Raw genomic sequence first — 25,500 nt, forward strand, 5'->3', positions numbered from 1 at the left:
ATGGACACGACGGAACGGTTAGCCGTAATCCGCCTGGCCTTCCACCTCCTCCGACTCTCCGTCCGTGCATTCTCACCTGACCTCGTTCACGGATTGGCTGCCGCCTTCGCCTCAACGTCCGCAACCGTCTTACGTCCAGCGGAGCTCAACCTAAACAAGGAAGTAGGTGAGGAGGCGCCCCCTCCCTTTTCACCCCTCTCTGCTCAAGTCAGCGCCACCCGGGATGGAGACGTTTGTCTTCGGGGCTACCTCCTCTTACTCACCGAATTCGGTATGAGAAATCTCTGCGCTTTGTGCGTGGATCACTAATTTTTTTCCGACTTAATAACCCATCGAGTCTGCGAAAAATGCCAGTAAGTTTTCTTCGACTGACTTTTTTAAAGAACTAATTAGCCTTTGCACTCGCAGCAACTTATTGGGTTTTGAATGTGAGGTATGGATATATTTTGTCGACTTACCTTATTGAATCAGTATGTCTTGATATATACCTTTGCGTGTCGGCTTAATAGATTCTCTTACCTAGCTCTAGGTCCCTCTAGACAAGGTATTGTTTACTGTGGTGATCTCAGCAAATGTGTTGTCCTTAAACAATCGAAATGGGAACGGAATTCCTGTCCTCGGGATTGCCTCGCTGAAATCTGCGTTTGGAAGGTCTTTGCTAGCGCTTGCACCCTCTTTAGGTTGCGTGGCTCACTAAATCCCTAAGGGCACGAATAAATACATCTTTCAAGTTAAATAAAATATTATCAAGTCACCTTGGTTTTCTGACAGACTAATAACGATATCGGAAATAGACCCGTGGCTCTAATTGGTAAGCTTGCCTCATCCTTGGATCATGGGATTTTGGATCAAATTTTCATCTGTCGTTCCTTTCCATCCCTTGGTAGTCGATAGCTGCTTCCTCCTTCTTCTCCTCGCTGTATTTGGCCTGGAGAAATTATTCTCTGGAGCCTACAGTCTTTGGTAGTCGAGCCGTCCACCTAGTTCTTCCTAGCGCTCGATAATGCATGCATTTAGTGGGATGCCGGTACGTTTTGCTCAATCAAATTTATTTTGAGCTGAGCTTGAAATAAATTATTTGGCGTTGGAAAGGTACTAATGGCTCATTTATAGGTGCGTTGGGCATCAAAATCACTTTTGGGTTCTTGTTTCTCAAGTTTTTTAGTTTTCTCTGTGAATCTGAGACCCTTTCAAGCTAGTTGCAGTTTACTGCACTTTTCAATGATCAGTCGAGCTTTGGAACTTGAGAAGCAGTATCATTTGGTGGTTTTAGTGTTAATTAGCTGTTTGGGACAATAATATGATCCGTAAGTGTTTAGGCCACTGGATTCTTGCGTGTGATATCGGTCATTTCGGTGGATGTGTGCTCTACGTCTCATGTTAATGCCAGTGTTTTGGTAGCAACTGTTTAGGGTAAGTTAAGCGATGATTCCCGATCAGGTGCGGTTATTTGTGCGCGAAATTCTTCCTCTCCCTTTGATCTGTTGGTGCATTCTTCTGTTGTGGAAAATGAATTTGTGGTTAAATGCCCTTCGGACCACTTGAGTTCTGTTGTTGATAGTCGCCAAAATTTTGAGTTACTGTTTTTGATTTCTCACATAATTGAAGTCACTTGTACCTGGCGTATGAAATGTAAAATGGTGGATTTGTCTCATTGTATGGCAATTAGTGCAGTGCATTATATTGTGTGTTAATTAACCATCTTATGATGCCCTCGGTTTCGTTGTTTCTATAGTTGCATTAAGCAGCTCCGGAGAAATGCACCACATATCAGTGTCTGTCACCATATCTAAGTCAAAGTTCTATGCATCCCAGATATTGACTAGTTTGGTGAACTGAATTCAATATAATTATAGTGCGGATTGAGGGCCTGAGAGATTTGACTTTTGTTAGTTTTTATTATACATTTATGGATACCGTGTTGAATACAAGCTAGAGTTACAAGTCGGATGGTTTCCAGTAAGGTACAGTAACTACAAAGGATATGGGTACTATGCAAATGAATGGGGAGTACAGCACTGATACTTTTTCAATTTTGATGCTCGAAGTAATGCGCAGCTCTGAAGTGCACGTTGAGCGTTGTAACGAGGGGTCGGATCTTCCAGCTGTGGCCACCTCTTGCTGCCCTCCGCTCGAAGTGGCTGTTAAGTCACTGTTGAATGCTCTGCCATGCTGCGGAGAGCCCGGTGGGGTTTCCAAACATCCCGCCCAAATCTTTGAGATGGTCCTCCTCGCTCTCCTCCGTCTCTCCGCGGAAAGTCAATACGGTCGACGGGTTGTCGATTCGTGGGTCTTTCAGGTAAAAAAATCGTTTCAATTACCAACCCGGCTTCAGGGGCATCGACTGAACGGCACCATTAGTAGTGTTCTATCGATTGGCATCCTTTATAAGTCAATCGACCGAGTTCCGTTGCAGCTGAGTTCGATTATTTCCTCAGTTTTGTTTAAAAGTATCATATAGGTTTTCCGGGAATAGTTCGTAAAATGCAGCATTGTGGCATGTGCTCTAGGTTCTGTCAAAGTAAATCCTTCCCGTCACCGACCTTATTGGCATGAATGAAGTTTGTGGTTACGGTGGCTACTTGACGTAGAGAGTACATCGGCGATTTATCTTCGATTTTGGCTTCGAGTAGGATTCTGCTCGCAACATCAATCCTCTCATTGCCGTTACTTTTGGAGCTACTTACTCATATGAAAATTCGAAAGAACTTGATTATTGTTTAGCATTAATCAAACAGTCCATTGACCAAATATTTTATAAAGTGCGTTCGAAATATTCACTGTTTTCATGGTGTAGAATGAATTTCAGAGTTTCACAATAATCGCTTTTTCATGAAAGTAATGAGCTTTTATTCGATTTTACTTTAGAAATGCGTCGCTCCCTTCCTGGTTACCTATCCCTTAGTCACCATTCCAAGGTCTCCTTTTGACTCGTACGTTGTCTTTGCGTACTGTTTATATCCCAACCTCTTTTGCATAACGATTTTCATCCAGTCTCTTTCTTGTTTTACTATAATGAGGTCCTCTTAGGGATGTTATCTTCTGCATTGATTAGGCGCAACCAAGGTCAGCTATGAATTACACGAAATATTTAATGTGTTTGTAAGTGAAACTGTGTAATCTGACTTTAAGACAAAAATGTCATTCATCCCGATAATTTACACCACGAAAAGCTATCTTCCAATACGCTACTGGTCTGACTCGCTATTCGCGTGATTTGATTTGAGCATTCAACTTTACAGTCTTTTCGTGCCAGCTACTAATTTGACTACCAAGATTACTGTTTCTCACGATTTTAGAAACCCATCCTTTATCGCCGCTACGAGGGACTCCCTAGTACTTGCTCTCCGCTCCTGGTCAGGCAAGTGTTTGTACTACTCTTGGGTCTCTGGGCTTAAAATATTTGATTTTCCCGATGCTAGGTTTGACGCTTTTTTCGTGAACATAGGCTTCTAATTAATTTTAGCCAACGTAGCAGTACAGACAGTCCACGTAAGACTAGCAAATGATCTTCAAAGCGACTATTAGATTGTCTTTGATCTTGGATTGAATGCTCCTTCAATTGTCATACAGTTTCCGCTTATTTCGTCAGTTTGGTACGTATTCCCTTATTCTTCTTGACTTACTGTAGGCCTGTTTTATTTTCTCCGCGAGGGAAGACCATGTCTGCATGCCCTGACTCAATCTCTTCTTCTTGGCTCCTCAAAAATTCGAGTGAGCATGTTTCATTTACCCATTTATTTGAAGGAAACTCGACCTTTTTATTGCAATCCACTTCTTCCAGTTCTTTGATTTTTTGAGCTGTCCTCAAGGGAATTTTAAGTCCTCTGTTTGATATTCATTTTGTGATATCAGTCGATTCGAGATTTGTTTGACAAAATGGGATATCGTCCGATGTCATATCAAGTCACTACTGCGTTTACTGCGAGAATCTTCACTCATCTTGGTCATTATTAAATGTATCGCGAATATTCGCTCCTAGATACTGCAAATACATATTGTGGACTATCCTGTTGACATTTTTGTTGACACCATTGCTGATGCAAATTAGTGATCCAAGGAATTTATGGCGTTCAAAAAAGTATTTTAAATGTTGCCACCATGTATGGTGGGCTTTGACTTGATATGTTCATTCCTGCCCCACTCATCACTCTTCAGGCGCTTGGTTCCTGGTCTGTTTTTTGTCACAGGTGTAAACTCGTTTTATCAGCCAATTTGAACTGCGTTTTAAGGGCGTTGGATTTTGAAAAGTTAATTTACTGTCACACTGACATTTACTTTACGAAAAACTTAAACACTTAGAGAACCACTGAGTAGATTTGTCGACACCCAGAATACTTTTTTTACATTTTCGTTGCAATACTTCGATGATATCGGTGTATTGCTTGTATGTATTAAAAGAAATTTGCGGACTGATAAAGGCATGGTTTTACTGACCACCAAAGCATTATTAGCCCTACGGCGCATCGTAAACCGTAAAAATTAATTATTTCCATAGAATGTCACTGCCCAAATTTCCACATCCATGGTTCCAGCTCCCACTATACTTTGCTTATATTTTTTTCAGGCTTTGGTGCTCAATGTGTTATACAACCTCTTTCCTGGTGTTCCCGCCCTCATCCGTACCAATCCAGCTGACGATACAGCCAACGCAATAGCGGGTGATCTTTCCTCGGCCCTTTACACAGGCCTTCCCTATCCTCTGGCTTCCCATCACCCAGGCAGAAGGCAGCAACAGTCGCCCTTTCCCTATCTGGATGGCGATTTCGTCGTAGAAGAGGGCCTCCGTCTCTTCCCTCTCGTCCAATCTGCAGGCACAGACGTCCTGGAGGCTCACTCTGCCCTCCTTTTATGCTGTTTTGCCCAAGCTGGCCTCTTTGAGGTAGGAATGTGTCGGAATATTATTGATAATATGATTAAAACGACTGCTTTTGTACTCATTTGTCACTTTTCTAAGATTCTGGGTATTAATCACTCTCGAACATCGATCCGACACTTTTAGATTACCTTTTACAGCTGTTTGCCGGGATTGCCTCTAATCTCAGGCGACGCTGCTTGAGTACCAGCGTTTTGAGTGGTGGGTCAGGTTTTTTACAACATTTTAAAGGAGTGCTGCAGCACTATTGTCGTTGCTTACGGTAAATACACTATCTTGTCATTTCAAATGTGTTTATTTTGAATGACCAGTTACTGAATGTCGTGTCAATCCCAGAAAAAATACTGCAGCAATATTCCATTTCTGCCCCATACCGATTGGGACATTATATTTTAGGAGTTGTCTTCTGGGCGTTTTTGTAAAAGATCTTTGGTAGCCAGCAATCAACTGGCAAAAATTTTGGTTAAAATTTTATTGGAATGATTGTAGTTAAGCACTTTATTTACTCCTGAAAAAGCTATATAGCGTTTTTGAAGGGCCAAAATTGTGTACCTTATGGTTAATCGATGTAGAAGCAGAAAGTCGGCAGGTTGGAAAATCGTGTATTACGTAATACGGTTACTTTTTTCATGCTTGTGTGCTAACATAACTACTAAATATTTCGGGGTCATTAGTCCTCTACTTTTCCCTAGATTAAAATAGGAGTTGCTATTTTCTCAAGCATAGCTGAGTAACCATCTCCTAAATGGTTTAATGTTAACAAAGGGCTCCGAAAATATGACAATTCCATATTAAATTTTAGTCAAAATTAATTTCTGTGTTCAAATGTGAGGAGTAGTTTCAGGATTGTAGTCTACTCCAAAACAATCCTATTTTCCTCTAGGCACTGATTTCTGCTGTGGATGACGCCTCACTCTACGTATCAGCTGCCGCGGGTCAACTGTTAGGCATTCTTTCATTTCGGGTGGGTTTGCCCTGGTATTCCATACGATTTTCTGACTGTCCTCCTTCCGCTTCTCCTCTTCCTCTTCAATTCAATACCATCCCCATTTCACTTAATTCAGGCTAATTCTCAACTCCACCCGAACTCCCTGTGTATGGAGCGTCTAACGAGTATTCCCCTCTTGCGAGACAAGTTCCGTGCTGTGGACTTCCTGGAAAGAGTGCATCAGATTTTGATGGAGCGTCATCACGCTGGCGCACGTCCGGTTCTCTCCGCACCGCTCATTTCGCCCTTCCTGGAGTGCCTCTCGCGGCAACAGCGAAGCCCATCCACTCCCTTACCGCCGTCGGTGCCCACCTCTGCCGGTAGTAAAAGCGCAGACATCGGTCCCGTCTCACTAATGCAAAAGGCATCTGTCGGTGCCGTAACAACCTCTCCATCTTCTCGAAGTGTGTCTGCTTCTCAGGTGGTCCGGAGCTCTCTTTTTCTCGTGCGCTTTTGACGATTCTTCGCTCTTACATCTATATCATTGAGTTGTCATCGCTTTTGGTCCGTTTGGCACTAATTCTGTGACGATTCGTTGGGGGCACCTGAGCTTAGAAATAAATATGGGTCCATTTTAATTGAGTCTCATCTATTTATCTTATTCTTTCCTCACTGGAACTCTAGAATCAGAGTTGCCTTTGAAGACGTTCTGAAACACGGAAGCACGCAGGGCTCTATGCCGCCAGCGTTGAATTGGTTTCTTGGAAAACTCGAAAGTCCTACGTGACGAGATAAAATTAAATCAAATATCGTTGTGCTAAGGAACACTGCACTTTTAATATAACACATTATGCTGTGTAGTAGATGTGAAACAGTCCATGAATGATTCAAGACATGCAATTATAAGCCATGAACCGCACTGTTTTGCCACCATCTTCACGGCAGCCTTTGTGTATCTATTTGCAGCAATGAAACCTGAAGGCTGAGAGAAAGATGGTGAAATTGCATTTGAGAATTCTTTCATGACACGGCGCCTAGAAGATGTAGTGGCGGCCAGTTTTTGAAAAATCTGGTGAACAATGTACCGTTGTCAGTAGTTTGGACAGCAGTGGTTAGCCTGCTTGATCACAGGCTCTTTCTCCAACATTTCCATTCGATGAATTACAGTAGATTCCGTCAGCCGTAATCGAGTAACTAGTGATCCCAACGAGTAGCGCCTTCCAATTTTTACTACCAACAAATTTGATATTAATGCTAAAGATTTCACTCATTTTTTTCGGTGCACTTTGTGTTTATACTGTACACCACTTGCAGCGGTAGCGGAATTTCTAGGGCAAGCGGTTTCACATTCAAACTTCTGACGATTTCCTGAACGTAGATGAAACCACTATATGAATAAAGGTGGATTATCAGTGTTTCAATAACATCTTTATCCAGATAAATAAAGTGCGCCGATAATTTCGACACTAACATTGAGCCTTCTTTTGGTAGCCTGTTTATACTCTCCGAGAGGTGATAAAGTCGGAAAATGTCTTTTCCCATTTCTTGTTAATCGTATTTACTTCTCAGCTTGCAGAAATTTGTGCGAATCGAAAGAGATGCAGCACTGACCACTTAGTCTTATGATATTTGCCTTATGTAAACATTCACTTATGAACTCCATGGTCAAGCACTATCCCGCAAGACCAGTGGGAGGCTCCCGTCTTCTTCACTTGCTTTCAGTACACCTCTTTCAAAATAGATCTACTAGATCATTTTAGGGAGTAGCGGAAGTGCTATCAAAAGATATCCACCGTTCGTTTTTTGGCAATGTTCAATCTTTTTTCCGTCGAGTAAAGAACCGTGATGCCTTCAAAACTCACCCAAGATGGCGCTCTAACCTCGGTAATGCTCTTTGAATTGTGAAAAAAATCTATTGGTTTACCTTGCAAATATAGCACCGTCTGGAAATATAAAGCACTTGGTCTTGCAGAATTTTGAGTACTATTTCTTTTAGAGCAGCCCCGGTCGACGGTACTCTCGGGAAATCCGTATTTACTTGCTGTTTCGCTTATTACAATGGTATTTTCCCCATATTGATCGAAAGGTGCTCGTCCGCAACCCATCATTACTTTGTGGAATGGCTTGCCAAAACAGACAGTCATCTAGCTGTGCGGGGCTGTAGATTCAAGTAATTGACAGCACTATTGATTGTTAGGAACTCAAATTCATAGGATTTTTCGTCAAAACTTACCACAGATTCCTGTGTAAAAAAATATTAACATCATCAACACTAACTGTGGAGTAGTCCGCGTTAAAAAATTGATAGTGGCAGAATAGATTATCTGGTACACTGCATAACTTCTTTCTTGATAGCTTTAAAGCCGAAAAAGAAATTTTCAACTGCTTCTTACTTTCCAAAAGTGCTGCGTGCTACTTTTGTTACTAATAGCATACTAAGTAACAGAAATTGAAAACCGAGATTCTTGTTCTCATGATCAAAAAACTGGACTTTATACTATTTGTAAAAACTGTATCCAATTGTCTTGGTGCAATTCGACCCGATTTGTAAATGGATTCGGCTCTCTAACTCTGTTTTCTGCCACCAGTTTGTTAGTCTACTTTTATAATTTTAGTAAAATGTTTTCTGTTGCCCCTTGCTCAGTACACTGACGGTCTCCTCGAGGCGGTGATCGTCGCCAGTGGTGTCTGCGCCTCATCCTCCATAGCTAACACCATCACAGTCCAGTCCCTTGCTGGGTGCTCCATGGCGGCCACTTCGATGCTGGGAAAGAGTGCCTTCCTCACTCATGTTCCTATTTCCCATCCCCCCATTCCCGGTGTCCCCAGCACAACTCTCATTCTCTCCTCTCCCTATGAGTGGGATTGGGACGTTCTCGCTTCCTGGGCTCGCAAACTCTCTTCTTCTGCTGGTCTTTTCTCCTGGAAGGATCAAAACAGTCAGATGTGAGCTCTTCGTCCTATCTCTTTGTATTGTAACTCACTCCACTATGACTACTATATCCCTCTCTGCGTGTAACAGCTTCCTGACACGCCTGATCGACTTCATCACACCCAATTTAGAGGTACTCTCTTTGTCATTGGAAGTGGCGTACCCCACCGGGACGTCGCCACTCTACCCGCTCCTTTTGAAGCCCATGAACAGCCAAGAAGACGTCTTTCCCCTATCACCGGCCTACCTGCGCCTGTTAGGTCAACGGGGTGTTATTGGCAGCTCTGCTTCTTCCTCGAACTCGAGAGTCATTCCCAGCCTCTCCTGGACAAGTTGTAATTGGCCTCAGACCTGGGCTGCTGCTACTCTACTTTCTGGTTTGCTGCCCCATCTATCGCTCTATCAGCCCGTGTGTTTGTGACGATTTTCGCACTATTGCCATTGTCTTAGGTGCTCAGTACCTATATTCTGCTTTTTTGCTTATATTTAGGCTTTCTCTGGTTTCTTTGGCCTCCCTTTTTTATTTTTGCGTGGAGTTTACGATTTTCGCTGTTTTATTGCTAGATGTTCGATGAACTCTTAGATCCGGTTCGTTTTGTCAGTCATCACTCAGTACAGACTTTAGTAATTGGCTCTTGTTGGCATGCTTTCATCTTGATGGTAACTTGTTCATCCCTGTCCGTTGCAAATAAGAGCTCGGGGGATTAATAATTCTCGAAATTTTTTTTAAATTCAGTTCTTGCGAATTTATTTGAACGGTTCTGTCGACCCCGACGACATTTGGTCGAGCCAGCTTTCTTGCAGGAGAGCTGACCTACTTATCAATGAAATCGACTACGTTGGGATAATTCCATTTTTCTTTCTGCCCACCGTCTCATCCAATCTGTTGTAATGGATGTTCCTTGACATTTATCAATGAGCAAGCTGTCATAGTGCCTTTGCAGTGCTGGGCTACCTAATGGACGGTATTATTGTTTCGGTTTTGTACTGGGCTTTGCAACATCATCCCCTAACTATCGTCTCCAACATTTACAACTTTTAAAGGTGCCTATAATTTTTGACCTCCAAAAACTACCCTGTACTTTCGGTAACTACATCAGCCAATCGGTAACCAATGCTATAGCCTTGCTGTTTGGTACTTACACTCGATATTCACTTTCCTTCATTCTCAACAAAACTATAACAAGTGAACGATTGATTGCAGTGTATAGCTCGAGTCCTCCACGCAGTTGTTACCAAAGTGCTCGTGTCCAAGAATAGATTATTTACAAATGTAAGGGTAGGTTAGTGGTGTATTAACAGAAATCGCATTAGTAGGGCCCCATGACATCGCAACGATGATTGAAGTCATAGAGACCCAAATGTTTGCATAGTTAAACAGACAACATCGACGACCACAGTTCTGCCCCAGTACAACCGCAGTTTCGATCCATTTCTCATTAATTTTCGCGTACTAATTCCCGTTCGAAAAGACGCGTCACCACTGTCTCTACTGCGATGGGGCAGTTGGTGCTAGGGCTTAGGTATTTGTATCTGTAATTTTTAACCTGGCATTTCTTATTGCTTTGTCGACTCCTAACTTACCTTTGGTGTCATTGGGGTCTCACTTTGGTATCCCTATAACTACTGTCTCAATTTTTCTTTAGTGTCGACTTCTGGTTTGGTCTAGTTAGGCGCATTGCTTGAGTCGGTATTTTGGTATCGCCTAAATGAGCTAGCAAATCGTAGCTAACGTTTTGGATTTAGTCGAAAGTTTGAATTTGAAATGCTGGGTGAATTGCTCCCACTTTGTAGTATCTCAAATTTTTCCAATTAGTAATTTTGTTAACAATCGTTGATATGTTCCCAGTTCGTTTGGTGACTTATTTCAAAGTTTCTATAATTCTGATGGAAAGGCGTTAGTTGAATAAGTAATAACTTACTTCGGTCTGTGGTCAGTGTGTATTCTATCTTTCTGCACATGGTGGTACTACGCCAGTTAAACAATGTGTATGCCAATAGTTCCCGATTCTTGCTTCGCCAACGATTGGGAATACTTCCGCCGTTTGGGTGCTGTGTTAACTAAACCTTTGATATTGCATTTTGTTTCAACTCGAAATTTTGCTCTCTTTGTTGAGTGGCCTCATCTCTTAGGGTCAAGCGGAACCATACTCCGTAATTTTGTTTAGTTTACAGCCCATTAATTTTTTGATGAGTATCCGCCTTTAAAACTATAGTATTATTTCACCAATTGTGAAAGTGAAAATGTGAACTTGTTTTTCTTTTGTGTGTGGAGTTATTACCTATTTACTTCATTCATATTTGAAGACTTGGTAAAAACGATTTCTCTTGGAAGTGAAGTCTTCATCCCTTTTGTGAGATAGTGTTATGTAATTGGTTTTCCTACTTGCATTTAAGGCTATTGTCTTTTTCATCATAGTAGAGTTATCAATATGTTATATCGGCACGCTGATTCACCTGTTCTACTTTTTGACTGTCGCAGGACAGCTTCCCGGGCGCACAGTTGCGTCGTTTCCTCATTTCTTTGCGCAGCTGCCTACTGGCAGCAATCACACCGAGCGCGTCTTCCATGACCTGCGCTCACCTCCTCTTCCAACCCAGCCACCTCCGTGAGCACTGCTCCTCCCTCCTCCTCTTTGGTCTCGGCCGTCTGCTATCATGCGAGGCTGGCTCCTCCCTGCTCCACGACATGGAGATTCCAGACCTTCTCCTCAGTCTCATTGTCGGTGGCAGCGGTGTTGGCCAGGATCTGTCGGCTCTGAAGCTCCCAAATCTCCTGAAAAATCTCCATAAACAGCGTCTCCTTTGCGCCAAATTTCTCCTCCCCTCGATGAGCTACACTGGCAGCGGTTTTGGATACAGCCTCCTTGCCACCATCTGCTCTTCCGGTCACACCGCGCTACGTCTGTTTGCCGTGAAATTCATCCGCCTCCTCCTCCGACTCAACATCCCTTCTACGGCGATTTGGCTTGTCTCCCTACTGCTCAACCTATCCTGTGATCGAAGTCCTAAGGTGTTTCACGAAGCTATTTCAGTTCTGGAGGTATGTCACCACATAAATCCTCTCCCCTTCTTGAGTCACTCTAATTCTTCTGTTCGCCTTTTTTTCAGGAGGCATGTCTCAATCCGATGTATCTGCAAGCCCTGCTCGACTACATGCAGACAGATGATAGACATAGTGGCAAGCGGTGCTGCACGGCCTTCCCCAGTCCCCTGTTGCGACTCCTATCCATCGGCAGTCTGTCCAGTCAACGCGTTATCGCCTGTCTCCTCGCCAAGTCTGCGTGGATGTTCAAGGTCGTTTCGACCCCGAAACCGGTCGCCTTACGATCTCCACTCGCAGTGTATCCGGGTGGCGGAATCAATGGCACACTGTTAGAGTGTATTCTACGCGCATGGATGGATGTGAGGCGGAGATGGGTTATAATACACCTATTACCGTTCTTTTTTGGTTTTGGAAGTTGATGTCGTTGGTCAGTAATCTCTTAATATTGACTAATTTAACAAGAATATATATCTGATTGGTTTATTGTTAATTATTTATTATTTGTGATTTTGGTAAAGTTGTTCGGGAAAAATTGCGTGGTTTATTTGTTTTTGAAACCAAAATTTCCAATATCAACAAGCCATTAGATCATTGTTTTTTGTGTACAAAAACTGACCGTATCTATTCATTTTTTATCCTGAATGATGAAATTCTTGTCTGTTTTTATTCTTCATATCTTAGTACTCTGATTTTTATAAATGGAAAACAGTTGGATTTGTGTTTCTAACATTCGGGTATGCTATCATATCATTTGCATTTCTCTTCGGCAGTCACCATCATGCTCCATTGCCCTTGTTACTAAAGTTTGATTCGGGAAATTTTATTGACAATATTTGGTAAAATAACAACATGTTGCCCGAGTTATTCTCCTATAGTAAGAATGTAGGCAAGCGTTACTGCACTATCATCAAGCCGAGTTTATTATTTTATGACTAAAGTTTAGACGAATGCAAATGAGTTCTTTTGGTGCTGCGATTTCTCCGTACAATAAAGTAATATACTAGTGAAACCTTCCCAGGGTTTTGCAATTGATATTTCCTACTTTTTTATCCATTTTCGTGTTTTGGCTTCCATGCTTACTACTCGATTTACAGTTGAGGCAGTCGTCGGACAAAAAAGTCCAGAAGCAGCTTTACTGTCAACGGTTGGGAAATTGGTTACATAGGCGGTGCAAACAGCATTGAGGCTGAATTTTGGGCGGTAAATGGGTTCGTTTAAACAGATATCTTACTGCATCGAGGAGATACAATTTCGATTAGACAGGACAATCTGGGGCCCACCATTTGCCTGGGTGCTTTTAGCCATTGAAATGTGAAGTCTCTTCATGTCTCTGTAATATTTGCCGCTTTACTTTTGATTTTCAGTAATCTGGTATTCTCAAAAAATATGGCTGAATTCAAATTACATTTTTTTACAAAAGCTTGCGAGTTATTTAGCTATTTCGTCAATAGCCTGGATTTTTATATTTTGAAGGAGTATGAGGGATTTTTTGCTGGATTTAATTATTGAGTAGGTTTCCTCTAGTCAGTTTATATGTACTTCTTTGGTTTTAAGAGGATTTTTTTCTAGCCATCGCTTATTTTTGATAAATCCTCGGTTCAAATTCACCCTGCAAGTCGTCATCACATCTCCAGTTGATGATTTTGTTTTCGTCAAGGCCCGTTTCCGATAATATAGATATTACAAATTCGAATACGATTTATTGTTTGCTCAGCTTACGATTGTATTTTCTAATAATCACTGCTCCTCTGTCAGATATACAACGAACAATATGCGGAGAGCATCGAGAGCCGTCTTATGAATAGCTTCCGCCTGCCGTCGTTGCAAAATCACTGTGATTCCACCACCGAGCTTTGTCCCAGATTCCTCCAGCATTGTCCAGCCTGTAACCACCAACTCAGCAGGGACTACGAGACTGACAAGAGAAGCACTGAAGTTGAAGACGAGTTGGAGGAGGATCTCTTTCTCGATCATCAAAGCAATCGACTCTTCTTCAGCCACTTGGATGAGGTCGCAGGGGCGGAAGTAGGGCTGGGGACCGAGGAGGAGGAAAGGGGGAGTAAGGAGGTGACTTTTGACCTCTCACCGGTGGCCGTTCAACTCTTCTATCGGAACAATGGCTCTCTCTTTGTCCCACTACATCTTTTCTATTGTCTGGCGCTTCAAGAGACCGGCTTTCGTGTGCTTAGGGACAACGGCTATCTTACGGTATGTCGGTTTCTGCATTCACTGCTCAGCTCTTCAGTTTTTGCAAAATGTGAGTCACTTACACTCATTTATGCTTCTCAAGGCGTTATTTTGCTGTGTTCGCTTAATCTGTGCTGCGCTTTGTTGTTTATCGATGCTACGCCCTTGTGACTCCGTGCTTATTTTTACCGCAGATTATTTTTGTATTTATTTACTATCTTATTTTGAGCCTAAATCCGCTATGTATGGATTGAATTTCAACTTTCAGTTTTATCGTACTTGATGTTTACTCAAAATCATCTGTAAAAACCGTTAGCGCTTTACCCATAGCTGCGTTCTTTTGGATAAGTTTTCTTAATTGACGGCTTATGGGTTTACATAACGTGTCTCAGTCGATTGAGAATTATAGTAGTGCTGTAGATGGAAATGCAAATTTTTAATACTTTAGCCGTAAAATGAGATAGTCTTCCATCTAAAATTTGGAGATCCTAACTGATTTTGTTGTCCGGATGACTTTGTTTTCCACCACATCACCTTGTCGAACTTCTTTTTAATGGTATCAGATAAGTGGGCAATATGGTGGGAATTTCTAACATCGGTATGTAAACTGTGAGGTATAGAGTTTAAATAACGATCAACAGTTTACCTAGTTTTCTATCTTATTCCAACCACTGTTCTCCAGTTCTGACTATCGCGTCACGACTTGACATTGTTTGAATGGATTGAGGGCAATAAATAATCTAAATTTGAGTAATCCTCTACCATAATCCGGTTTATGCTCTCAAGCATAACTTGCAGGTACTTGTGTATTTTGTTTAATAGGAAAGTTTTTAACCGTTTCATTCTCTATCGTTTACAATAAGGATGCTGTTGGTTTTACATATGGGTTAATTTCCTAGCTTTTTGTAAGGCAAAGGCGCACCGGTTTTCCTATTTTTTTTTATAAATGCGGTTGTTTGGTCGATCCTAAAGGAATGTTTAGTTTGAACAATTTTTCACTTCATACCTCGGTTTTATTTTTGTCCACTTTATTCTTAAATGTTTCCAACTGCACTCATTCCTTAGAACCTTGCTGATGCGTTGTCTCGGAGCTGCCATCCAGCTACCGATGACAGTGATGAAAGTCATTGCGCTGCGACACATGTTAAGGCCGCAATTTGGGCCCTGGCTAGTATTCTCGTCACTCCTTACGGCTCTCGATGGGCACGGGCTCCAGCCGTACTCCAAGATATCTTTTGGCTCATTGCCAACGCCGATTCTCTTTCCGTCCGTGGGTAAGTTTGGTCTGTTGTTTTCCCCATCTCAGTTCTTTTGTGGCTTAGAATTTTGGTGACAAAAAACCGTCTAGTTTAAGATGCATCCTTTGCGTATGCTTTCGATTCCCTTCAATCCGAAGTTTTTAGTACTTAACAGGCTATTTAATGATTTTTTGTCATCCCTATGCAATCGAAATTGTGATGCGACATCACGTTTTCCCACCACCAGGCAGCTACCTTGAAAAAGCACGTGAAAGGTTTCGTGGTTTCAAATTCCAATGGAGGAATGTTCGTGCTTTTCTGTTACCTCAGCTTCTGAAGCAAATATGCTTGCAAAATTGTTGCTTAGGCGTTTGTTTTACTCTAATGGTTGAGTGGACCTTTATAATCATTTCGAATTCGTCGCTTTAAAAAGACTTATGCAATCCTTGTCGACTTCAATGAAGGTAGTAAAACACTGGGTCGTTAATTTCGAAATTGATTCTAAAGTCGTGCACCAAAGTGAACGTTTGTTTAGATCGCTTTTATATGAAATTTTAGAATGTAGCACGAATCTTGCAATGGTCCATTATAAACTTAATTTCTAAAAATTGCGCTGCTTTTCACAATCTTCTCAAATCCGTTGAATAAATGGCGCAAATCTCGTTCCATTTAACAAAGTAATCGCCAAGTCCACGGCCTGCTTGGCCATCAACTTGACGTCATAGATTGATTTCTATCGTTCCCGTTCTCAGTACATCAGGAATGTGCACTTACTTCTCCACTTCTTTTTCACAAAAATCGATTTGGATTCCTAGTTTATTTATTTGGATACGTTGGGTGTTTCCTGAGATTGCTAATCGTGAACAGATTTTGAGAACTGTACTGCCTCTCTTCATGAAGATCAATATCATGCCTACTGGCAACCATTTTTCTACCCTATTACTTCATGGCCATTTCCATTCGCTTTGAAAATGTGGTGAGGATCGTTTTATCGCTTTTTAAACATTTTTACCAAAACGAATCATGGGGTTGTTTTAAAAATCTGTTCACTTTACAATATTGAGTTGAGTCAGCGTTGGTAGTGCTTACCCGGTGTCATTACAAAGTGCTTTTGCCTTTTTTCATCACAGGATCATCCGACTAGTATTTTACTTTAACAGATTCTGCAAGCATTTCTGCGGACCTGATAAAGTGCTATGGGTCCTTCTATCTCGCATTATAAATAACTATTTCGTTTCCAATGCATGGGAATAATACGGCCACTCCTATATTTCTTCATCGCAGAACCGCTTGCTTGCTAATCTAATTGGCTAGATTTCACCATCTGTTTTAAAGTGCTATGCATGTGTGAGTACGGATCAGGCAAGTTCCCACCTAGAGTAACCCAATAGGCGAAGGCTTCAGAACGGACGTTTTTACTGCTGGCAGTCTGAGTTTACTGGAAATGCGGAGTGTAGGTGTGCGCCTGCTAACGTGATGGAGCAATGGGATGCACAGATGGCCAGTATTTTCACGTTTTTATATCATTTTGAATAGCCTTAATCCTATGGTGAATATTAGTTCATTTAAAATCTTAGATTTATATTGATCAGTCGGCAGAAACTGAACGGGGGAATGGTCTTAAAAACTTCCTGTTCTCGGAAAACTATGCTCAAAAGGGAATTTCTAGAACATTGAAACTGGAATATTTTTTTGAATTTACAGACATTCCCAACACAATGGGTTCCTTTTCCTAGGAAATACAATATGCTTCCTGCAAATGGTCGTTTTGAGAACTGTATTATTGTGTCCCACGATCAAAATAATAACCTAATTCTTGTAATTGTTCCTCATTACAGAACCGCCTGGTTGGGAGTCTGTTTCGTAGCCTCCTCAGTATGTGGCGGCAGACTTCTGCGTCCATGGATGGTTGGAAGTGGAGAAAGAGGGGGAATGAATGCAGGGGTGAAGATGGCGACCGAGGACGCTTGGCTGCTGAGCGCAACTGACCGCGATGCGCATATGTGGCCCCTGCTTGAGCGTCGCGTCCTCTGTCTCAATTCACAGGCCTCTAAGAGAGCGATAGAGGTTAGGCAGGCCCCCTTGGCGTCCCCTAGACCTCCATCAACAAATGAGATCGCTTCTCTTCACACAGGTGGCCATGGAAGGCCTCAGATGACTTTCAGTGAGTCTTTTCCCTTCCTTTAATAAAGTGCTCTCGGTTTAATCATAAAGTATGGTGGTCTGGTTAGCATTTCTCACGCTGGTGGAGGATGTATGATATTTGACAAGCTGTATCCCGTAGGTTACGAAAGGTATCGAATAAATTTGAATGCTGGGCTCTATTCTTGGCTTGAAATATGACCCGATCCTTTGACATTCACTTTTGTTAATAACAAATTGAATACGTACTTTTGTGTTCCTATGATGCCAGGCCAGCTACCTCATTTCCTTCGGTTATTTATTGAAATTACCGCCTTTTTATTTAAATATGGATCACTGCATCGCATTCGCATGTGGTCTTTTGGGTTTAGGTTTCTTTGAATCATTGTACATCAGCGCCTTTCGTTGTTATGTTTTCTCATTTACCCTTATCTGATCAGAATAACTTTTTTGTTTCTCATAAAACTGGTTTCCTATCAAACAAATGACTGTTTAAAGGTGTTTCTAACAAAACACTTCCAGAAGAGCACGGTATTTTTTCAATATCTTATATTTCTAATAAGTGTTTTAAGATTCAAATAACTCGAAAATAGAAGGGTTATAAAGGTGAAGTGGTGATTTAGGTTTAACCACGTGTTTCGTTAGTAAAACTCATTTATTTGTACATTTTTGAACATTGGAAAATTTTTTAGTTCTGGTTTATGGCTCTCGCTGCCTTGATGCATATCGAATTTTTAGCCTTGCAAGTCTGCTGTCGTTTTTGCTGTGTCTTTTGGCACTTTTTTTATAACTATGCTGAAATTTTCGCAAAATAAAGTGTGATATAATTCATGCAAAGCTTACAACTAAAGTGTAACGAGGAACGTAGCGGGTGAGGTTATTGAAGAAATGAAGAGTCTAATTTTGAGCAAATTTCAACTCATCGTTTGCAATGAAGTTGGTTTAAGACACGAAAAAATTCCGCTCCAAATTTGCCATTTCATATTTAATTGTCAGAACTCATTTGAAAAGTACGACTCATTCACTATTTTCCTCTGATAGCTTGTTTAAGAATATAATATGACTAAACGTCCAACTCAAAGTAAGCAATTCCATAACGAATAATTTGACATTAATCAGTACATCCTTATCTTCTCTGCCTAGTTGCAGACGTGCACCATCAAGACACTCACCTAAGTGTCTTCTCTTTGGGTTGTATTAACGATTCAGCGGATTCTAACCTCGTCACTGCTTCTACTACCACTGGCACTGTTGCAGCGGCAGTGATCACTACTTCACCCTCCGCACACTCTCCGGCCTCTCCCATGGAAAACACCAAGACAGCACGTTCGAAGGGTCACTTCCTGCGCCCAATGCGGTGGATTGCTCGGCGTGCCATCCATTCACTCCGAGGACAACACGGTGGGGCTGGTAATAGTGGGTGTGGCGTTGACTTCAATCTGCCTACTGATCATGACAATGGCGATGGACTTGAGACAGCAGTGATGGTTGGGGAGGGTAGGGAAAGGACTGTCTCTATTACCTCGGCAACCTCTGGTCATGTTGTTGGTGATGGTAACTCCGCTATGGTTCAGTCTCTTTCCAGTCCCAGCTGGTTTCACTCTGCGCACGCCTCCGATCCTGCCACGTGAGATACCTGAATTTGCGATCTACAAATATCATGCAACCTGGTCTTTTCGTGCTTTTCATCAGCGTATACCCGGATCTGTGGTCCCAGCCATTAGCTTTTGCTTTAAGCATTCTTACGGCTTTAACCGGAATGCGCTTATTCAGTTGAAGTATTTAGTGACTTTTAGTTCCTTTGCTTTCACTCTTGCCTTCCAAAACGACACGTATTTCTTCGTTTAACAATTCTGGAATCTTGTTCATGCGAGTACCTTATCGAGGCATAATGGGGTTGCTTTTTAAACCATATTTCCACATGTTCCTTTTTGTGCAGTTTTCCATTATCCTTAAATTTTTTACTGATTTAAATTAGTCCATCAAACTATTTGTAAGCTTTCCGTTTCTCTCCATTTCCAGTTTACATTAGTGCAAGGTTGCTATTAAACGAATCACGGGGCATACCTTTACGTCTTGTCTAATTTGTGTAAGTTGTGTTAACTGCTGTAGGCTGAGTTGACACCTGTCATGGGCTGAAGTTTTCATGTGCGTGTGGGCTGGACCCATCAAGCTTCCACTTGGATAGCCAATGAATAAAGATATCTTTATCGACCGACTTGTTTGGGTAAAAGAGGTATGGTAAGTGCGTCCTTGCTCAAAGGCTTGTTGGTAGACACCTTTGGATTTTGAGTGCAAGTCAGTGATCTCAGTTACACGCATTTATATCGATTGATTAACCTTGTCCTTCACATCCAAATGGCTACCAGCACATCTAGAGTTCATCTCTGCTTGGTAGGATACAGTCAGGACAGGTTGAAGTAGAACACGACCGTTTTGAATGTTTGGAGATTGAAAATCAATTGTAACTTTTGAAAAATCAACTAGGAATGTTTTTTGGAGTTGCAGGCTTCTCAACACCTCTCCTTACAAAAACAGTCAGTGGTGACGATTTCTGGAGTCAGTTTATAACCGTTTCCTTCTGCGCTTTCGCCTGCGAGGCCGTTGTCTTAATACACAAGATAGATTACCCAACATGTTTTTCTTTCATGGTGCTCTGTAAAGCCGGGTTTATAGGTAAGGGCGGTATCTAGAAGGTATCAAGCAGTGTTCCCATCAGTAGAGTACCGTGTCGAGCCACTGGTTCCTCGGCGTATTGCAGACTTAGTTGATTACGATGCTTCATTTAGGTGTCTTTTGCAGCTTTGACCTCTTGTTTGCATTAAATCTTCCCAGAGATCTGTCCATCGTGTCTTGGCCTATAGTTGCAAGCTTAGACGTCAGTATTTGCTTTGAATCTCGTTGAGACTTTGCCGTGTGTCCCTTGAAGCCATTTTTTACCTTGGAACTATCAGTGTTGACCGAGCAAAGCTTGAGTCCCACTAGGACTTTAGCTGGTGATTGGCGGTTTCGTACGGACCCGTTAGGCTGTTCTCCGATATATCTGTCAGGACCTCTGTAAGATATCGGCAGCCGTCTTTTGTCGAGTGAATTCAACAACGCTTTTTTAACGTGTCAGCGCATTTCTCCCTTTGTTCGTTGGATTGAGGGTCCAACGGCGGATACTGAATTTTTGATAGTAATTCAATTGTAGGAGTCGTGAAACTCTCCCCGATGTAAACGTTGACTGTGATCGACGTCTTTGCGAGTTCCTGTTGGCCAAGGATCTGGCCCACCATTTGTAGCATCTTGGTATTCGTAGGAGAGACCACATGTGTTATTGGTGGTCATTTTGAATAGGCGTCTACCAAAACGAGGTAATAGATGCTGCTGATTGGAACTGCAAGATCGAGGTCAATTGCGACCAGGGCTTAAGCCAAGGTATTGGGTGGAGATTTTGGAGGATTCTTCCCCACCTGTTGAACTTCGCTGGTGATCATCAGGAACTCTAAACGCTATGGGTAAAGTGGTTTGCTTGTGCAACTTGTGACGACCAATATCGACTGCTCGGGGAACATCGTAGTACGTGTTATAAACAGTGTTTCGATGTGTTGTTGAGATAATGGGAAATGTTTGGATTGTCAAAATGGGGTACTTTGGGGCTAATAACCCAATTTAGACTTAGACTCTCGTTTGATTGCTGAATTTATTGTTGTGTTTAAGTGGGGTGTCTTTGTACAATTTAGCAAGTGAATGTCGCCATTCTCTTTTACGCACATTGCGGCCTCATTTCCAGCCTCTAAAATAAAGTACTGTTTACCGTTACACCCTTTCATCTATGCATCAGGGTTTTTCGTGCGCGAAATACCATTGTCTAGAGCTCTTATTAGATAGTAAGCTTACACTTACATGAATCTGCTTCTAAACGCTTGCGTTCAAATCAGGATTTGCTTTTTAAGTTTATCAATTTTTAAATTCACACTTTATTGGATGTAGGAATAATAAACATTCGAAGCTGCGTTATTTTTAAACACACGGGTCATTGACAGTATGGACTCGGTGGACTGAAATCCAGTAGAATGGGAACCATTTGAGTCTAATGAATTAAATTTAAATCCTCTACTTTTTAGCAGCATATGTACCCATTGACCTAGAATTCATTGACCCCACTGAAGAAATTGAAAGTAGCTTTATTACAAGCATATGGAAGGAGAAAATAGACCACTCAAGATCATGCATAATTAGAACATATGTCATTCTCTGTTCTCTTTTGAACCTTTCATTTTTTTATTGCTACTTATTTGCGAACCTGAAACAAATGCCCGTTTTTTGCAGTGATTCAAAATCTGCAAGCGCCTCACCAGTTGAAGCGCCTACAGCGACGACCGACAGTCATCATTTCGGGCTCACTGACGTTTTTGTCTTTCGCGGTCTCTTCCTTCCTTCTGACGTTAGCATCCTCGGTAAAAATTTCTTTTCTTGTTCACCCACTTCACATCGCAGATCGACTGCACATCGCTGCAATGGGCAAGTCCTCCCTCACATCCTTATTGTCTTCACATTTTTTTCATCGTACGTCTACCATTTAACTAAACTTTTGAATTTCCTTGGTCGATAAGTCTTTTTTTTCGATGTTTGGCTCTTCCGTGCTGATTCACGTTATCCTTATCTCAGCTGAAACAAGCCAATATGTTGTAGAAAACGCTTGCACTTTCAAGACTATCCCTTATAAAGGCGTCGAAAAGCAATTGCGTTGCTTTGCGCTATTCACCAGGTAGTTTGGGTTGACAAAATGTGTCCTTCCAGGTGTATTACTTTACATATTTTAGCATTTTTACCGCAGACTTTGATAAATAGGCTGCTAAATGCACTTAAGATCTTGATACTTGCGGTATCTATTCTACCTCCCCAATTTGTTAATTAACTATCCGACTTGAAAAGCCAATTTACCATTTCACACAGATATTTGGCTAGTATTTTACACTTTTAGCAATTATGCTGACAATGAGTGATTTTGCCGCGTATTTATGTAGCTCCTGTATGGACTGCGCGATGTGAGAATTTTATTCTAATAGGATTTGAGGCACATGTAGAGATTGTGCTATGGTAAAATTGCTGTTCATTTAATGTCATGCGAGTTCAAGCATCCATTAAAATGGCTTTTATTCTGCGGTTGTAGTTTGCGAACATATCTGCCTTGCAGTCCGTAAATTTCTCACATGGGTGTATGCTCCCCCAAAACAATTCATCATTCTTAGCTCGTATTAGTTGGTGCATTTTTATGATCTCTTGTGCTTAGATCACAACTCTATTTCATTGTTGCTTTCTGCTCTATTGACTTTTGAAGAGCTATTAAATTTGTTTTTTGCTATTTTTATTCTCCAGAGCAAAAAATAGTTTCACGGATGGCAGATCCGTCAATGGTGATATGGATAAGAAGGCGGTTGAATCGCCGTCTGATTGTACTCAGAAGCTATGTATTTCTGAGGCCTGTCGAAGCGCTAACTCCCCTTGTCCTCAACGTAAGAAACTCGCCACTATTGTTAGCGTTGCGTTTTAGTATTTCCTTTGGATATTATTCAAATCACTGCCATCAAATCGTTTTCACCATCCACTTTGAAGATTGTCTCGAAATGTGTGAGAATTTGCTTTGTAATTAACTTTTTTTCAATTTGTTTGTGTTGATACGAAAAAATAGGCATGTTATTGCTCTGACTATCTGAAACTTGCCTCCTCCGCAGTAACTCCCTTTAGTAGTTTGGTTCGTTGACATCTTTGACTCTGCATTTCTCTGAAGCTACAGCAGTTTTATTTTCCTACTCTAAAAATATTGAGTTTGCATCAAACATGGTGAAATTTTGGGTTTTTCTTTGGTGTTTGTCGCCTCTATTCCTAATTTACCTTAAGCCATAACATCAATCCTAAATACTTTCACCATGTATTTTAATTCGTATTCATTGAAACTCTTGATAGGTAGCCTTTGTTTGTAATTCCAGCTATTTTTAGATGAAAGTAAGAGTATGTAAGTAACTCGACAGGGTAAAATCACGCATGTATGTGTGATTGGTCATGCAAAAAAACGAAACGTATACATTAGCTTCTCATATCGCCTCATGCCTTGTAGGGGATTTGACGAAAACACTCATTTTAGCCGAGTAAAAGGTTACCTTTTAATGCTAATGTATTTGTTGTTTGCACCCTACGTTGAGATCCTGCTGAATTATTTAAGTATTTCGATACCACTCTCGTTGAATTGTTTTCAAAGCCATCATTAAAAATTGCCTCACTCTATCCATTTGCAAAAATAACGCGAACTTTGTATTAACCTCGCAGAACGACCAGTGGAAACAATAACAAGCACGATTGGACTCCTCTTAGTTGAGGTTAATTTTTTTTCCTGAATTAGAAAATCTCTCTGAGTATTCATAATCCAAATGTTTGTTAAAAGTCCATGTGTCTGATCAATTTTCCATTTGTTTCTGCTAGTTTGACGTTTTTTTAGCTACGATTATGATTTGATCATTAATCAACAGCCGTCTTAAAAGAGACATCTTTCTGGACAGTCACTTTCAAAATAGTTTAATTTCATTAAATCTTTCACGGGTTTCAAATTATAGGTTGACCAAATAAATTCGCGTACTCTATACATTAAAGCTAAGTAAATGAAGAAAGCTTTTAAAAATGTCCTATTCATTAAAATCGTCATCAAAAGGCGGGAAAAAACTTGCGAAATCCACTTTTATAATACGTTTTGTCTGCAGAACCAAACCTTGCCCAAGTCACCCCCATTTCCGTCGCAATTTTTATTCCTGACTGCCCATTCCGAGGCTGATTGTCGAATGTCAAGAAAAGTTTATTGTCATCATTTGAGATATATTAGCATGGGAATAAGTTGGGTGAAGATGCGGTAGTATCTCCCATTTATTATAGAATACGCCTACTTTCGCGGCTAGGTTTTAGGGTCTTGTCGTTTAAGCCTATTTTCACTGTCTCCAAAAAGACGTTTTTGTAAACGTTTGAGTAATGTCATACAAAGCGGGTAGGTTTCGGTCGTAAGTGGACACTTTGTTCCGAAATTCACCGCGCGCAAAGCAGGTGTAGTCTTGTGGAACGAAATGGTACTTATCTTGTGTGTGGGAGATTTTAGTGCGTGAATTGTTTTGAGATAACTAATGACGTGTTCGTTTGCTTGACAGTTGAATACAGTCATTTCTCGTCACAAATAAGCTACTTAGCAAACAATCCTTTCCCATTCAAAGAGCAAATTAATTTTCCTTGAATCTAGCTGATTTGTCGATGTACGTGGCAGCTGTTTGCTTAGCTCTACCATGATTTTTCCTTCTCTGATGATCTAAATATAAAGCAATTGTTTCATCGCTCACGTTAGACATTACTGGGGCTTCTTGACGTGTTAATCTCTAATCATTTTAACTGTCGGCAGCACATAACTCTTCATGATGAGGAGCAGAGAATCTTGCTGAAAGTATTCATCCGCCCTGGAGTGTTTCGTCCACAGCATCAAATATCTTGTGCATGCTCTGATATCTCACTTGCCCGATGTCCTTTACTACAAAGTTGATGAGAAACCTCTAAACCTTTGGGGTTGAGATAAATTCGGCCTCTAAAGTAAACAAGCTTGACTCATATGCATCGGGTTCAGTCGACATTTTATGGTAGGGAGCTTAAAATGAAAGGAAATTAGTTTACAAGCGATTGAATTTCCCAAGTCTCCGCAAGCTTTAACAGGTTATCGTGGTTAGCTATATTAAAAACTGAACGAATCTTCTTGCTGACTTGATACTCTTATTGGCGTTTGAACAAAAACGTAAGGCGTATTTTCGTGCTTTTATTTTTAGATAATTCAAGGGTCGTCTTTTTCAATTTGTCTGATTCCAAAAATGTATTCCTCTTTGAATATTAAGCAATGTCTCAATGTGTTTTATCTTAGCGCTTAGATGCTAGTCACGTTTCTCATCATTCAAAATTTCATTGTTGAAACACTTGAGCGTCTTCTTGTAAAAGGCAGAACTTTAATGAAACAGTACTTTTTATTGTTACTTTTTTAATACAGGCGTTAATTTTTATGCATGGCGTAGAGGCGTTTCCTTACCTTCCACTATGCTATTCACTTAAATATTCAGCAAATAGCACTTCGAACTCAAAAGACTGTCT

At 41.1% G+C, this 25,500-nt stretch overlaps 2 protein-coding genes across 2 annotated transcripts; both read left to right on the forward strand. All coding sequences in view use genetic code 11, as the record gives it.

The window, feature by feature from the left end:
* Positions 1–8,754, forward strand: EGR_04411 (hypothetical protein; the record flags this gene model as incomplete). Its single annotated transcript, XM_024493660.1, has 5 exons — positions 1–166; positions 1,971–2,299; positions 4,568–4,882; positions 5,941–6,268; positions 8,420–8,754. The coding sequence occupies 5 exons, from the start codon at positions 1–3 to the stop codon at positions 8,752–8,754; spliced, it is 1,473 nt and encodes a 490-aa protein (XP_024351981.1).
* Positions 8,755–11,305: 2,551 nt separating this feature from the next.
* On the forward strand, positions 11,306–18,980 carry EGR_04412 (Rapamycin-insensitive companion of mTOR; the record flags this gene model as incomplete). The annotated part of the gene is made up of 6 exons (XM_024493661.1): positions 11,306–11,779; positions 11,848–12,141; positions 13,538–13,990; positions 15,035–15,243; positions 17,046–17,371; positions 18,499–18,980. 6 exons carry the CDS (start codon positions 11,306–11,308, stop codon positions 18,978–18,980), a joined length of 2,238 nt encoding a protein of 745 aa, XP_024351982.1.
* Between the last annotated feature and the right edge of the window lie 6,520 nt (positions 18,981–25,500).

The sequence above is a fragment of the Echinococcus granulosus genome (assembly GCF_000524195.1).
Source record: "Echinococcus granulosus chromosome Unknown EG_S00027, whole genome shotgun sequence".
Taxonomy (NCBI): Eukaryota; Metazoa; Platyhelminthes; class Cestoda; order Cyclophyllidea; family Taeniidae; genus Echinococcus; species Echinococcus granulosus.